The sequence below is a fragment of the Salvelinus fontinalis genome, unplaced genomic scaffold, assembly GCF_029448725.1.
Source record: "Salvelinus fontinalis isolate EN_2023a unplaced genomic scaffold, ASM2944872v1 scaffold_0012, whole genome shotgun sequence".
NCBI lineage: Eukaryota > Metazoa > Chordata > Actinopteri > Salmoniformes > Salmonidae > Salvelinus > Salvelinus fontinalis.
The window spans coordinates 168,463-186,059 of NW_026600221.1; the positions used below are offsets into that span (position 1 = coordinate 168,463).

Consider the following 17,597-nt stretch of genomic DNA (forward strand, 5'->3'; position numbering starts at 1 on the left):
GCGAAGTGAACAGTCGTCTGTTTCCTGTCTGTAGCTGGGTCCTGTATGGAAGCCCGTGCGAGGCTGTCCCGGAGACCCCGCGCTGCCTGCACCTCTCGTCTTGGGTGAGTTTGTGACAATGTAGCAATTTCTCAATTAATCTGAATAACTAGAATAAAGCTACAACATTTGCTGACTGCAAACCTCGATCAAAAGTCCGTCGTCCTTGCATGGCAAGGCGTTTCATTTTCCAACAAATTCCCAAGCACACCCCCTGGTCCAAGAGTATTCCAACATCAACTCATATTTTGCTTACAAGGAGCTAGCTACGCAATTGCATTTAAGGCAAACAAGATAATGCGTCATGCAAGCTGGAGTGCAGCGCTGCCGTGCGTTATAAACGTGTTAATACTAAACCCGCTTGTCATGTTTGAAATGTCAAATGTAGACGACGTCGGAATCTGGTAACACGAATGTTGATAGTCAGTTAGCTACCTAGCAGCTAATGCTAACGAAAAGGAAACTGCACCAAAAGATTCAAATAGTTAGCAAATTCAGACAATTAGCTACATGCATCAAACGAACATGCGAATTATTTTAGAGGACACTGTAGTTAGAGGGAAAAACGACTATCATGTAAATACATGAGATGCATTGAACAGTAGTTAACGTCTCGCAGTGTCCCTCCTTTCATATGCTGTGCACCGCTCATCTCTGCTGGCTGTGCAATGGCTCCGACCGCTTCAGCTCGCTACCGACATTCTGGACAGCGGCAAATGGACCTTTTCTCCCCTTTATATAGGAACCCGGTGTTATCGGCGTCAATCCGCTGCTCCGGTGTCCGCCTACCTAAACTCACAATCTGATCTACCGGTAGCTTGCTACGACTCAGCTTGTTTCTGTCGAACTCGATAAGATCATAGTAGAGAGATTTAAAGCATAGCTGCTTTCAACCACATCTTTGCACAGCTTGCATCAATATTTGGCAACTCTGAATTGAGCTTCTATTCTTTGCTTCTATTAAACACATCTATAAAAAGATGACGGAGTGAGTGTGAACCGCACACTTTTACCTCGAGTGTATTTGACGTTCATCTATAATCTGTTGTTGAGAACCTATTTGTTATGGCTTTTCAACATCTGCCATATTGTATTTGGTACAAATCATTGGCTAAATTATAGACTTCTAGAATCTGGTAAGATTATGTGGCTGTTGAACAAGTTGAGATAACTAAATTAGTTTTTACCTTAAGATTGGAAACTCATGATCAAAACATATAGAGCCAATGGTTGTAAAGATCGGGAGAGGTCTGTCCATAATAAAGAGATGCTTTGCTTTTTTGACCCCACACTCAACAAAGCAAGTCCTGCAGGCTCTAGTTTTATATTGATTGTTGTCCAGTCATATGGTAAAATGCTGCAAAGAAAGACCTAGTTAAACTGCAGCTGGCCCAGAACAGAGAAACATGTCTTGCTCTTTATTATAATCAGAGGGCTAATTCTAATACTATGCATGCCAGTCTCTCTTGGCTAAGAGTAGAGGAAAGACACTTATTGTTTTTGCTAGAAATATTAATATGTTGTTCCAAATGGTTTGTATAGTCAATTTACACACAGCACTGAAACACACACTTACCCCACCAGACATGCCACCAGGGGTCTTTTCACAGTCCCCAGCTCCAGAACAAATTCAAGAAAACGTACAGTATTCTACAGAGCTATGAGTGCATGAAACTCCCATCTTATATAGCGCAAGTGAACAGCAAACCTGGTTTCAGAAAACCAATAAAGCAACACCTCTTGGTACCACGTGACCAACTTGTTTTGTGTATGAACTGACACGTGTGTGTAACTGATAGATACACACCACATGTTGCCTTGGTGTTTTTAAATGTACACTACCAGTCAAAAGTTTGGACACACCTACTCATTCCAGGGTTTATCTTTATTTTTACTATTTTCTACATTGTAGAATAATAGTGAAGACATCAAAACTATGAAATAACACATATGGAATCATGTAGTAACCAAAAAAGTGTTAAACAAATCAACGTATATTTTATATTCTTCAAAGTAGGCACCCTTTGCCTTGATGACAACTTTGCAGACTCTTGGCATTCTGTCAACCAGCTTCATGAGGTAGTCACCTGGAATGCATTTCAATTAACAGGTGTGCCTTTTTAAAAGTTCATTTGTGCAATTTCTTTCCTTCTTAATGCGTTTGAGCCAATCAGTTGTGTTGTGACAAGGTAGGGTTGGTATACAGAAGATAGCCCTATTTGGTACAAGACCAAGTCCATATTATGGCAAGAACAGCTCAAATAAGCAAAGAGAAACGACAGTCTATCATTACTTTAAGACATGAAGGTCAGTCAATACGGAACATTTCAAGAACTTTGAAAGTTTCTTCACGTGCAGTCGCAAAAACCATCAAGCGCTATGATGAAACTGGCTCTCATGAGGACCGCCACAGGAAAGGAAGACCCAGAGTTACCTCTGCTGCAGAGGATACGTTCATTAGAGTTACCAGCCTCAGACATTGTAGCACAAATAAATGCTTCAGTAGCAGACACATGTCAACATCAACTGTTCAGAGGAGACTGCGTGAATCAGGCCTTCATGGTCCAATAAGAAGAAGAGACTTGCTTGTGCCAAGAAACACGAGCAATGGACATTAGACCAGTGGAAATCTGTCTTTTAGTCTGATGAATCCAAATTTGATATTTTTGGTTCCAACCGCCATATGTTTGTGAGACGCAGAGTTGGAGAACCATGATCTCCGCATTGTGTGGTTCCCACCATGAAGCATGGAGGTGTGATGGTGTGGGGGTGCTTTGTGGTGACACTGTCAGTGATTTAAATGATTTATTTATTTTTTAATTCAAGGCTTTCTAAACCAGCATGGTTACCACAGCATCCTGCAGCGATACGTCAACCCGTCTGGTTTGGGCTTACTGGGACTATCATTTGGTTTTCAACAAGACAATGACCCAACACACCTCCAGGCTGTTTAAGGGCTATTTGACCAAGAAGGAGAGTGATGGAGTGCTTTATCAGATGACCTGGCCTCCACAATCACCAGACCTCAAACAAATTGAGATGGTTCGGGATGAGTTGGACTTCAGAGTGAAGGAAAAGCAGCCAACAAGTGCTCAGCATATGTGGGAACTCCTTCAAGACAGTTGGAAAAGCATTCCAGGTGAAGCTGGTTGAGAGAGAATGCCAAGAGTGTGCAAAGCTGTCATCAAGGCAAAGGGTGGCTACTTTGAAGAATATAAAATATATTTTGATATGTTTAACACTTTTGGGTTACTGCATGATTATATAAGTATTATTTCATAGTTTTCATTATTATTCTACGATGTAAAAATTAAGGAAAAACCCTTGAATGAGTAGGTATGTCCAAACTTTTGACTGGTACTGTATGTACATTGTAAAGTATTTAGCCTGTAATGTATTTTTTGTTGTCGGACTCCAATAAGACTAGCTGGCTAGTTCTTAGAGTCAATGTGGGGATTACCTCGTCTATGCACTTTTTGATGAATCCTGTGACTGTTGTGGTAAACGCCTCAATGTTATGGGATGTGTCCCGGAACATGTCCCACTCTTTACTAGCAAAACACGATGTGTCCCGGAACATGTCCCACTCTTTACTAGCAAAACACGATGTGTCCCGGAACATATCCCACTCTTTACTAGCAAAACACGATGTGTCCCGGAACATGTCCCACTCTTTACTAGCAAAACACGATGTGTCCCGGAACATGTCCCACTCTTTACTAGCAAAACACGATGTGTCCCGGAACATGTCCCACTCTTTACTAGCAAAACACGATGTGTCCTGGAACATGTCCCACTCTTTACTAGCAAAACACGATGTGTCCCGGAACATGTCCCACTCTTTACTAGCAAAACACGATGTGTCCCGGAACATGTCCCACTCTTTACTAGCAAAACACGATGTGTCCCGGAACATGTCCCACTCTTTACTAGCAAAACACGATGTGTCCCGGAACATGTCCCACTCTTTACTAGCAAAACACGATGTGTCCCGGAACATGTCCCACTCTTTACTAGCAAAACACGATGTGTCCCGGAACATGTCCCACTCTTTACTAGCAAAACACGATGTGTCCCGGAACATGTCCCACTCTTTACTAGCAAAACACGATGTGTCCCGGAACATGTCCCACTCTTTACTAGCAAAACACTCTTGTAGCCCCACATCACTTTCATTTTTACCTTAGTCATGAGTTAAATTTCATATTGTGCGCATCACTGGTACTTCCTGTTTGTAAACAGAAAGCAGAAGGCTATGTATGTCATTTGCCCTGATGGTCTGTGTGAGTAAAGTTAATCAATCAATCAAATTTATTTATGAGGCCCTTCTTACATCAGCTGATATCTCAAAGTGCTGTACAGAAACCCAGCCTAAAACCCTGAACAGCAAGCAATGCAGGTGTAGAAGCACAGTGGCTTGGAAAAACTCCCTAGAAAGGCCAGAACCTAGGAAGAAACTTAGAGAGGAACCAGGCTATGAGGGGTGGCCAGTCCTCTTCTGGCTGTGCCGGGTGGAAATTATAACAGAACATGGCCAAGATGTTCAAATGTTTATAGATGACCAGCAGGGTCAAATAATAATAATCACAGTAGATGTAGAGGGTGCAACAGGTCAGCACCTCAGGAGTAAATGTCAGTTGGCTTTTCATAGCCGATCATTCAGAGTATCTCTACCGCTCCTGCTGTCTCTAGAGAGTTGAAAACAGCAGGTCTGGGACAGGTAGTACGTCCGGTGAACAGGTCAGGGTTCCATAGCTGCAGGCAGAACAGTTGAAACTGGAACAGCAGCATGGCCAGGTGGACTGGGGACAGCAAGGAGTCATCATGCCCGGTAGTCCTGACGTATGGTCCTAGGGCTCAGGTCCTCCGAGAGAGAGAAAGAGAGAATTAGACAGCATGCTTAAATTCACACAGGACACCGGATAAGACAGGAGAAATACTCCAGATATAACAGACTGACCCTAGCCCCCGGACACAAACTATGGTAGCATAAATACTGGAGGCTGAGACAGGAGGGGTCAGGAGACACTGTGGCCCCATCCGACGATACCCCCGGACAGGGCCAATCAGGCAAGATATAACCCCACCCACTTTGCCAAAGCACAGCCCCCACACCACTAGAGGGATATCTTCAACCACCAACTTACCATCCTGAGACAAGGCCGAGTATAGCTCACGAAGATCTCTGCCGTGGCACAACCCAAGGGGGGACGCCAACCCAGACAGGAAGATCACGTCAGAGACTCAACCCACTCAAGTGACGCAGCCCTCCTAGAGACGGCATGGAAGAACACCAGTAAGCCAGTGACTCAGCCCCTATAATAGGGTTAGAGGCAGAGAATCCCAGTGGAGAGAAGGGAACCGGCCAGGCAGAGACAGCAATGGCGGTTTGTTGCTCCAGTGCCTTTCTGTTCATCTTCACACCACTGGGCCAGACTACACTCAATCATAGGACCTACTGAAGAGTTGAGTCTTCAATAAAGACTTAAAGGTTGAGACCAAGTCTGCGTCTCTCACATGGGTAGGCAGACCATTCCATAAAAATGGAGCTCTATAGGAGAAAGCCCTGCATTCAGCTGTTTGCTTAGATATTCTAGGGACAGTAAGGAGGCCTGCGTCTTGTGACCGTAGCGTACGTGTAAGTATGTACGACAGGACCCAATCGGAGAGATGGGTAGGAGCAAGCCCATGTAATGCTTTTTAGGTTAGCAGTAAAACCTTAAGTCAAGTCAATCTGGAAAGTTTGAATTTGTCCTTTCAATTTTCGACCGATTATTAATTTATTTAAAACATTTTCTGTTGATTTTAGTCAAGCTTTGCCTACTAGCGCCATGTTTCCCTAATGTTCTGCTCAGGTCTGTGGGTGGGCAATGTTCTGCTCCGGTCTGTGGGTGGGCAATGTCCTGCTCCGGTCTGTGGGTGGGCAATGTTCTGCTCAGGTCTGTGGGTGGGCAATGTTCTGCTCAGGTCTGTGGGTGGGCAATGTTCTGCTCCGGTCTGTAGGTGGGCAATGTTCTGCTCCGGTCTGTGGGTGGACAATGTTCTGCTCCGGTCTGTGGGTGGGCAATGTTCTGCTCAGGTCTGTGGGTGGACAATGTCCTGCTCCGGTCTGTGGGTGGGCAATGTTCTGCTCAGGTCTGTGGGTGGGCAATGTTCTGCTCCGGTCTGTAGGTGGGCAATGTTCTGCTCCGGTCTGTGGGTGGACAATGTTCTGCTCAGGTCTATGGGTGGGCAATGTTCTGCTCCGGTCTGTGGGTGATTTTGATTCGATTGTATGGTTACAGTTTATAATTTCTCGAGGGGAAAAAACATTCTAGTGGTGCAAACACAGCTTCCTGTTGTCACGCGGATTCAAATGGATTTTTTCCCTAAGCATATTTGAGATACTTTACTTCCTGATTTTAAAGGCCTGTGGACTTGATGTTTAGTCTACTCCATGTTTTCTGTTTTGGAAGGATTAGTGTTTATCGCGGTGCTGTGATTAGTTTCAGGACGCAATGAGGAACCTGTGGCCTATGACCTTGGTGGAAGTCTGTTCTTTCGGCCAGAACAGAAAATGGAGGAGAATACCACAACTTCCCCCCTAAATCATTATCACATGTCTGTGGAGGGACAGGTTTCGGTTTTCCTAGAGTGTGACGGAGAGGCGTCTCCAAAGCATGTCACCGGCTAACCCATTCCTAGACGCCGACTACCTTTAGTGCCTATTGACGATATTATCTTCTGGCCGGGGGAGTTTTGTTGCGAGCCCCGACACTCATTCTGAAAGTTTTAAACGCATGGCCTGTGTTTCATATCAGCAAAAGGGTAACATTACTACTTTATAAGGTTAGTGTTCTCACACGGCCATACTTCTGTGTTACAGCGCTTGTTTAAGGAAGAACTAGGCGGATACCTGTGCTAATTGTCTACCTAGCGTGCTCTGAACACCTGTGTGTAAGCTACCTGGGGAGGAAGTGCTGTGGCTCAGCTGGAGCTTGTGGATCTGTGCTAAACTGCCTCAGGAAGTGGTTTTATTTTTATTTGAAAGATTCTTTCTCGCTGATATGAAAGAAAAGGGACATATGTTTCGGAAAGCTATTTCGCAAGCGATTATTGACATTTCTAAACGTTAAAACACAGCAATTGGAATTGTAGTAAACACGCAGCTGAAAAGCCTATCCTACGGTGAAGGTTTTTCCAGAACTAATATCCACCTTGACAAAGATATACATTAGATACTGATGCAGTGGAACTGTGAGCATGATACGCCTCTTGCTAGTGTGCATTTTATTTAACCTTTATTTAAACAGATTCACATTGAGAATGATTTAGATCTGTATCTATTTAATAATAGCAATCCCATTCAACTACATAGAGGTCCTCAATCAATAATGTTAACTGCCTGAGTGGCGCCAGCCCACCTAACTGCCTGAGTGGCGCCAGCCCACCTAACTGCCTGAGTGGCGCCAGCCCACCTAACTGCCTGAGTGACGCCAGCCCACCTAACTGCCTGAGTGGCGCCAGCCCACCTAACTGCCTGAGTGGCGCCAGCCCACCTAACTGCCTGAGTGACGCCAGCCCACCTAACTGCCTGAGTGACGCCAGCCCACCTAACTGCCTGAGTGGCGCCAGCCCACCTAACTGCCTGAGTGGCGCCAGCCCACCTAACTGCCTGAGTGACACCAGCCAGTTGGATGTTGGATAATGTCCATAGAGCTCAAAAGGCTAGTCTACATGAGATTGTGGATAAGAGAGAGATTTTTTTTAAACGTTAGTCAAGAATAAGACCCTCTATTTATTGTAACGAAGATCCCAGTGCACTTTCACCACCCTGTGAAATTCATCATACCTTATTTCACGTGTAGCCTAATAAACTGCATGGTTTCCTGAGTCGTAGTGGGAGGAGGCACACACCATGTCATCAAGTGACTCCAAGTTTACTTCCACATGGTGGTTGTTATAGCTGCCATTTCACGCATAATTAATTTTAGACACAAACATATCCTACCATTTCAAAGGAACAAATGATCTGTCAGCATATAAAATTGTTTTGAAACTTCATGTTTCCATCACAGCTGTCATGATACACTATATATATATATATATATATATATATTTGGCTATTACGGCCACACCTGTTGCTGACAGGTGTATAAAATCGAGCACACAGTCATGCAATCTCCATAGACAAACATTGGCAGTAAAATGGCATTAATGAAGAGCTCAGTGACTTTCACCGTGGCACCGTCATAGGATGCCACCTTTCCAAAAAGTCACTTTGTCAAATTTCTGCCCTGCTAGAACACCAGTCTCAATGTCAGTGAAGAGGGGACTCCGGGATGCTGGCCTTCTAGGCAGAGTTCCTCTGTCCAGTGTCTGTGTTCATTTGCCCATTTTAATCTTTTATTTTTATTGGTCAGTCTGAGATATGGCATTTTTTTCCCTACTCTGCCTAGAAGGCCAGCATCCCAGAGTCGCCTCTTCACTGTTGACGTTGAGACTGGTGTTTTGCTGGTACTATTTAATGAAGCTGCCAGTTGAGGACTTGTGAGGCGTCTGTTTCTCAAACTAGACACTCTAATGTACTTGTTGTCTTGCTCAGTTGTGCACCGGGGCCTCCCACTCTTTATATTCTGGTTAGAGCCAGTTTGCGCTGTTCTGTGAAGGGAGTAGTACACAGCGTTGCACGAGATCTTCAGTTTCTTGGCAATTTCTCGCATGGAATAGCCTTCATTTCTCAGAACAAGAATAGACTGATGAGTTCCAGAAGAAAGGTCTTTGTTTCTGGCCATTTTGAGCCTGCAATCGAACCCACAAATGCTGACGCTCCAGATACTCAACTAGTCTAAAGAAGGGAAGTTTTATTGCTTCTTTAATCAGAACAACAGTTTTCAATGCTTTGTTTTCTAATGATCAATTAGCCTTTTAAAATGATCAACTTGGATTAGCGAACACAACGTGTGGTGGCGTTTTTCTGTATTACCAAATGAAGAGAGAGAGAGAGAGAGACAAACTTCACACACAGTCAGAGTTATACTTAAACTACATCTTTAATGAGCTTTAAGCTTTAGCCTTTGACTTTCAACAATTCACTATCTATAATGAATTTTGAGAGTGACTACAGAAAAATACAAAGATCTTTTATAGCCAAGATACGCCTCTCAACTTACATGACGAACCACAGATTTTAGGAACTCTTCACAAAGGGACATTTACTTGAGAAAGGAGTATCCTTTAGCCAGATAGCATTAGCTATAAATTATCGCTCAGTTTGGTCTCTAAAACGAGGTTCTAATCTCGTTCCTGGTACTTCATAGTACAAAAACATTACCTCATCCAAGGCATAACTCAATTGTCAACTCTAGATACTTCCATCTCAAGTAAACCCCCTCTTGACCCCACTCCTGGACAAGCTCACTGAGGGGAGTGAGCCTCTAGGTCTGCACACTATCCCAGGATAAGCGCACAGACATTGTTGAGACAAGTAATTGGTTCCCCATAAATCACGCCATCCCTTCACATGGTTTAAGAATAGGTAAAGACACATTCACATAGGAAGACCATGTTCCATCCTGTCCTCTTCCCTTTCTGATATTCTGCATAGCACCAGGGACATGTGAAAGACAAGCCTGACCTCTCCCCTCTCTGGGCCCCAAGTGACTGAGCCCTAGCTGAGGGAAAAGTGCAACTTTCAACACTATAGTCCAAGTATCTCACATAAGCATATTATATAAATAAAAAATCGTAATTATCTATGTTACCCAACTAATTCTGATTCATCTGCCACACGTGCCATTGGAACACAGGAGTGATGGTTGCTGATAATGGGCCTCTATTCGCCTATAGAGATATTCCATAAAGAGATCAGCCCTTTTCCAGCTACAATAGTCATTTACAACATTAACAATGTCTACACTGTATTTCTGATCAATTTGATGTTATTTTAAGGGACAAAAAATGTGCTTTTCTTTCACAAACAAGGACAGTTTTAAGTGACCCCAAACTTTTGATCCGTAGTGTATATGTAGATTGTCTATAGTTGTGTGTGTGTATATTTATGCATGTATGTACAGTTGAAGTTGGAAGTTTACATACACCTTAGTTTTAAACAATTCCTGACATTTAATCCTCGTCAAAATTCCCTGTCTCAGGTCAGTTAGGATCACCACTTTATTTTCAGAATGTGAAACGTCAGAATAATAGTAGAGGGAAAAAAAGAAAGCCAGACTACGGTTTGCAACTGCACATGGGGACAAAGATTGTACTCTGGTCTGAAGAAACAAAAATGGAACTGTTTGGCCAAAATGACCATCGTTATGTTTGGAGAAAAAGGTGGACGCTTGCAAGCCGAAGAACACCATCCCAACCGTGAAGCACGGGGGTGGCAGCATCATGTTGTGGGGGTGCTTTGCTGCAGAAGGGACTGGTGCACTTCATAAAATAGATGGCATCACGTCATAGGAAAATGATGTGGATATATTGAAGCAACATCTCAAGACATCAGTCAGGAAGTTAAAGCTTGGTTGCAAATGGGTCTTCCAAATGGACAATGACCCCAAGCATACTTCCAAAGTTGTGGCAAAATGGCTTAAGGACAACAAAGTCAAGGTATTGGAGTGGCCATCACAAAGCCCTGACCTCAATCCTATAGAAAATTTGTGAGCGGAACTGAAAAAGCATGTGCGAGCAAGGAGGCCAAAAACCTGACTCAGTTACACCAGCTCTGTCAGGAGGAATGGGCCAAAATTCACCCAACTTATTATGGGAAGCTTGTGGAAGGCTACCCGAAATGTTTGACCCAAGTTAAACAATTTAAAGGCAATGCTACCAAATACTAATTGAGTGAATGTAAACTTATGACCCACTAGGAATGTGATGAAAGAATTTAAAGCTGAAATAAATCTCTCTACTATTATTCTGACATTTCACATTCTTAAAATAAAGTGGTGATCCTAACTGACCTAAGACAGGGAATTTTTACGAGGATTAAATGTCAGAAATTGTGAAAGTTTAAACTTATTTGGCTAATGTGAATGTAAACTTCCGACTTCAACTGTATAGTTGATAGTGTGTATGTATGGTTGATAGTTATATATAGACAGATATTTTTATTTATTTTTATTTTTTATTTTCTATTTTATTTAACCAGGTAGGCTAGTTGAGAACAAGTTCTCATTTACATCTGTGACCTGGCCAAGAATAAAGCGAAGCAGTTCGACACAAACAACAACACAGAGTTACACCTGGAGTAAACAAACATACAGTAGAAAAGTCTATATACAGTGTGAGCAAATGAGGTAAGATAAGGGAGGTAAGGCAATAAATAGGCCATAGTGGCGAAGTAATTACAATATAGCAATTAAACACTGGAGTGATTGATGTGCAGAAGATGAATATGCAAGTAGAGATGCTGGGGTGCCGGAGCAAGATAAATAAATGAATACAGTATGGGGATGAGATAGATTAGATGGGCTAATTACAGATGGGCTGTGTACAGATGGGCTATGTACAGGTGCAGCGATCTGTGAGCTGCTCTGACAGCTGGTGCTTAAAGCTAGCTATATAGATAGTGTGTGTATATATAGTTAGTGTATGTTTATAGTTGATAGAATCTTTGTGTCCCATATACACCTCTTGTTGAAACTGTTTGTTTGCCAAAAGTATTACACAAACTGTTTGATATGATGTATAGCCTACCACTTTATACAGAGTTACACTGCAGTGACTTCCCCGTCTCCCCCCAATAGACGGGCAGTACTGTCATCAGTCTGTTTACCACTATCTGAATAGATACTCTGAAGGAAATTGTTTGAAGAACCTCTATGTATACGGGTGGTGAATATAATGATTGATGTAATGAACTAAATATTGTTGGGGATGTTCATGTGTTTTCAGTTGACATGGACGATGAAGATGGCAGGTGCCTGCTAGATGTCATTTGGTGAGTTCATATCCAAGCTGTTATACGTTTATCCTCTTCAAAGTATTGATTATGTTTTAATATCCTACACACCATCTAGTATATCTGGCCAAGACATTGGTTCACACTGAAAGGTTGTTGGATTGAATCCCCGAGTTGACAAGGTGTAAATCTGTCCTTCTGCCCCTGAACAAGGCAGTTAACCCACTGTTCCCCGGTAAGCCGTCATTGTAAATAGGAATTTGTTCTTAACTGACTTGCCTAGTTTAAAAAAATATACACTGCTCAAAAAAATAAAGGGAACACTTAAACAACACAATGTAACTCCAAGTCAATCACACTTCTGTAAAATCAAACTGTCCACTTAGGAAGCAACACTGATTGACAATAAATTTCACATGCTCTTGTGCAAATGGAATAGACAAAAGGTGGAAATTATAGGCAATTAGCAAGACACCCCCAATAAAGGAGTGGTTCTGCAGGTGGTGACCACAGACCACTTCTCAGTTCCTATGCTTCCTGGCTGATGTTTGGGTCACTTTTGAATGCTGGCGGTGCTTTCACTCTAGTGGTAGCATGAGACGGAGTCTACAACCCACACAAGTGGCTCAGGTAGTGCAGCTCATCCAGGATGGCACATCAATGCGAGCTGTGGCAAGAAGGTTTGCTGTGTCTGTCAGCGTAGTGTCCAGAGCATGGAGGCGCTACCAGGAGACAGGCCAGTACATCAGGAGAATGTGGAGGAGGCCGTAGGAGGGCAACAACCCAGCAGCAGGACCGCTACCTCCGCCTTTGTGCAACGAGGGGCACTGCCAGAGGCCTGCAAAATGACCTCCAGCAGGCCACATGTGCATGTGTCAGCATATGGTCTCACAAGGGGTCTGAGGATCTCATCTCGGTACCTAATGGCAGTCAGACTACCTCTGGCGAGCACATGGAGGGCTGTGCGGCCCCACAAAGAAATGCCACCCCACACCATGACTGACCCTCCGCCAAACCGGTCATGCTGGAGGATGTTGCAGGCAGCAGAACGTTCTCCACGGCGTCTCCAGACTCTGTCACGTCTGTCACATGTGCTCATGTGCTCAGTGTGAACCTGCTTTCATCTGTGAAGAGCACAGGGCGCCAGTGGCGAATTTTCCAATCTTGGTGTTCTCTGGCAAATGCCAAACGTCCTGCACGGCGTTGGGCTGTAAGCACAACCCCCACCTGTGGACGTCGGGCCCTCATACCACCCTCATGGAGTCTGTTTCTGACTGTTTTTAGCAGACACATGCACATTTGTGGCCTGCTGGAGGTCATTTTGCAGGGCTCTGGCAGTGCTCCTCCTGCACAAAGGCGGAGGTAGCGGTCCTGCTGCTGGGTTGTTGCCCTCCTACAGCCTCCTCCACGTCTCCTGATGTACTGGCCTGTCTCCTGGTAAAACCTGGTTCAGTCTGCTTTCCACCAGACACTGGGAGATGAATTCACCTTTCAGCAGGACAATAACCTAAAACACAGGCAACATCCTAGAGGAAAACCTGGTTCAGTCTGCTTTCCACCAGACACTGGGAGATGAATTCACCTTTCAGCAGGACAATAACCTAAAACACAGGCAACATCCTAGAGGAAAACCTGGTTCAGTCTGCTTTCCACCAGACACTGGGAGACTAATTCACCTTTCAGCAGGACAATAACCTAAAACACAAGGCCAAATCTTCACTGGAGTTGCCCACTAAGATTCTTACCAAGAATACAGAGAATGGCCGAGTTACAGTTTGGATTTAAATCTACTTGAAAATCTATGACAAGACTTAAAAATGGTTTTCTAGCAATGATCAACAACTAATTTGACAGAGTTTGAGGAATTTTGAAAATATTAATGGGAATATCTGGGCGGCAGGTAGTCTAGCCGCCCAGACTAAGAGTGTTGGGCCAGTAAACTAAAGTACCCCACAGGCAGGTAGTCTAGCCGCCCAGATTAAGAGTGTTGGACCAGTAAACTAAAGTACCCCACAGGCAGGTAGTCTAGCCACCCACAGGCAGGTAGTCTAGCCGCCCAGATTAAGAGTGGTAGGCCAGTAAACTAAAGTACCCCACAGGCAGGTAGTCTAGCCGCCCAGATTAAGAGTGGTAGGCCAGTAAACTAAAGTACCCCACAGGCAGGTAGTCTAGCCACCCACAGGCAGGTAGTCTAGCCGCCCAGATTAAGAGTGGTAGGCCAGTAAACTAAAGTACCCCACAGGCAGGTAGTCTAGCTGCCCAGATTAAGAGTGTTGGGCCAGTAAACTAAAGTACCCCACAGCCAGGTAGTCTAGCCGCCCAGATTAAGAGTGTTAGGCCAGTAAACTAAAGTACCCCACAGGCAGGTAGTCTAGCCGCCCAGATTAAGAGTGTTGGACCAGTAAACTAAAGTACCCCACAGGCAGGTAGTCTAGCCGCCCAGATTAAGAGCGTTGGGCCAGTAAACTAAAGTACCCCACAGGCAGGTAGTCTAGCCGCCCAGATTAAGAGTGTTGGACCAGTAAACTAAAGTACCCCACAGGCAGGTAGTCTAGCCACCCACAGGCAGGTAGTCTAGCCACCCACAGGCAGGTAGTCTAGCCGCCCAGATTAAGAGTGTTGGACCAGTAAACAAAACTACCCCACAGCCAGGTAGTCTAGCCGCCCAGATTAAGAGCGTTGGACCAGTAAACTAAAGTACCCCACAGGCAGGTAGTCTAGCCGCCCAGATTAAGAGCGTTGGACCAGTAAACTAAAGTACCCCACAGGCAGGTAGTCTAGCCACCCAGATTAAGAGTGTTGGACCAGTAAACTAAAGTACCCCACAGGCAGGTAGTCTAGCCGCCCAGATTAAGAGCGTTGGGCCAGTAAACTAAAGGTCGCTGGTTGATTCCCTGAGCAGACTAGGTTGAACAATGTGTCATTGTGCCCTTGAGCAAGGCATTTCACTCTAATTGCTCTGGTTAAGAGCGTCTGTTAAATGACTGAAATGTCAAATGTGAATGTAAATATTGTACAGTCCAGGTGTGGTAAGCTCTTAGAGACGTACCCAGAGCGACCCCCAGCTGTAATCAAAGATGATTCTACATGTATTGACTCGGGGGTGTGAATAATTATGTAAATCAGCTTGTAACACAACAAAATGTGTAATAAGTCAAGTGGTATGAATACTTTCTGAAGGCACTGTAGATGTGACCTCAGTGAGTAATGTTTGTCTGACCGATGTTCCTCTCTTCACAGTGACCCAGAAGCGCTAAACGATTTTCTTCATGGATTAGACACCCATGTAAGTGGCTGCTATTTCACTGCAAGGATGGTTATGATGCCTCTATTGTACCAAACTAAGGAGTTAGCTGGATTATTTCATAGCAGTTGACCTGACGCACTGAGGACGGACGCGGTTGACCTGACGCACTGAGGACGGACGCGGTTGACCCGACGCACTGAGGACGGACGCGGTTGACCCGACGCACTGAGGACGGACGCGGTTGACCCGACGCACTGAGGACGGACGCGGTTGACCCGACGCACTGAGGACGGACGCGGTTGACCCGACGCACCGAGGACGGACGCGGTTGACCCGACGCACCGAGGACGGACGCGGTTGACCCGACGCACCGAGGACGGACGCGGTTGACCCGACGCACTGAGGACGGACGCGGTTGACCCGACGCACTGAGGACGGACGCGGTTGACCCGACGCACTGAGGACGGACGCGGTTGACCCGACGCACTGAGGACGGACGCGGTTGACCCGACGCACTGAGGACGGACGCGGTTGACCCGACGCACTGAGGACGGACGCGGTTGACCCGACGCACTGAGGACGGACGCGGTTGACCCGACGCACTGAGGACGGACGCGGTTGACCCGACGCACTGAGGACGGACGCGGTTGACCCGACGCACCGAGGACGGACGCGGTTGACCCGACGCACCGAGGACGGACGCGGTTGACCCGACGCACCGAGGACGGACGCGGTTGACCCGACGCACCGAGGACGGACGCGGTTGACCCGACGCACCGAGGACGGACGCGGTTGACCCGACGCACTGAGGACGGACGCGGTTGACCCGACGCACTGAGGACGGACGCGGTTGACCCGACGCGCTGAGGACGGACGCGGTTTGACCCGACGCGCTCAGGACGGACGCGGTTTGACCCGACGCACTGAGGACGGACGCGGTTGACCCGACGCACTGAGGACGGACGCGGTTGACCCGACGCACTGAGGACGGACGCGGTTGACCCGACGCACTGAGGACGGACGCGGTTGACCCGACGCACTGAGGACGGACGCGGTTGACCCGACGCACTGAGGACGGACGCGGTTGACCCGACGCACTGAGGACGGACGCGGTTGACCCGACGCACTGAGGACGGACGCGGTTGACCCGACGCGCTGAGGACGGACGCGGTTGACCCGACGCGCTGAGGACGGACGCGGTTGACCCGACGCGCTGAGGACGGACGCGGTTGACCCGACGCGCTGAGGACGGACGCGGTTTGACCCGACGCGCTCAGGACGGACGCGGTTTGACCCGACGCACTGAGGACGGACGCGGTTGACCTGACGCACTGAGGACGGACGCGGTTGACCTGACGCTCTGAGGACGGACGCGGTTGACCTGACGCACTGAGGACGGACGCGGTTGACCTGACGCTCTGAGGAAGGACGCGGTTGACCTGACGCGCTGAGGAAGGACGCGGTTGACCTGACGCACTGAGGAAGGACGCGGTTGACCTGACGCGCTGAGGACGGACGCGGTTGACCTGACGCGCTGAGGACGGACGCGGTTGACCTGACGCGCTGAGGACGGACGCGGTTGACCTGACGCACTGAGGAAGGACGCGGTTGACTTCTACTTCCTCTACTTCTGTTGAGCATGGAGACAAAGTGACCATTAAGTTCAACAAGTTGACTGACTACTGCACACACATCTCATCGGCTTATCTAAAGGGATGTGTGTTTCTGTTTCAATGGGCTTTGCTGCTGCTTGTGGTTTCTTGCTTCATGAGGGATCTTTAGGATTTCAACTGTGTCTTTTCACTTTATTAATCCACAATGACCAGTACTAATCTAACGTAAGCCCTCTTCTGATTCTGTTTGTTCCTTCCTTTCTGTCCCTCTCACCTCTAAACCACTTTGCTGCCCCTCCTCAATCCTGGGTCACTGGTGGGTCTGCCCGGCTCTCTCGCTCTCTGTCTGCCCGGCTCTCTCGCTCTCTGTCTGCCCGGCTCTCTCGCTCTCTGTCTGCCCGGCTCTCTCGCTCTCTGTCTGCCCGGCTCTCTCGCTCTCTGTCTGCCCGGCTCTCTCGCTCTCTGTCTGCCCGGCTCTCTCGCTCTCTGTCTGCCCGGCTCTCTCGCCTTGTGGGGTGCGTCTCCCTCTGTCCTGGCTTTGTCTGTTGTTCTGTTTCCCCTCTGGCCTGTTTGTCTGTTGTTCTGTTTCCCCTCTGTCCTGTTTGTCTGTCGTTCTGTTTCCCCTCTGTCCTGTTTGTCTGTCGTTCTGTTTCCCCTCTGTCCTGTTTGTCTGTCGTTCTGTTTCCCCTCTGTCCTGTTTGTCTGTCGTTCTGTTTCCCCTCTGTCCTGGCTTTGTCTGTCGTTCTGTTTCCCCTCTGTCCTGGCTTTGTCTGTCGTTCTGTTTCCCCTCTGTCCTGTTTGTCTGTCGTTCTGT

General features: G+C 46.6%; 1 protein-coding gene across 1 annotated transcript in view; it reads left to right on the plus strand.

Annotated features, from left to right (window-relative positions):
• Positions 1-17,597, plus strand: part of LOC129842100 (BRD4-interacting chromatin-remodeling complex-associated protein-like) — a 136,496-nt gene continuing 118,899 nt past the window's right edge. Inside the window, exons 1-3 of the mRNA XM_055910494.1 lie at positions 1-104; positions 11,917-11,962; positions 15,164-15,209. Of these exons, the coding sequence (XP_055766469.1) occupies positions 11,922-11,962; positions 15,164-15,209 (87 nt within the window). The 5' untranslated portion in view covers positions 1-104; positions 11,917-11,921. The remainder of the gene's footprint in view (positions 105-11,916; positions 11,963-15,163; positions 15,210-17,597) is intronic.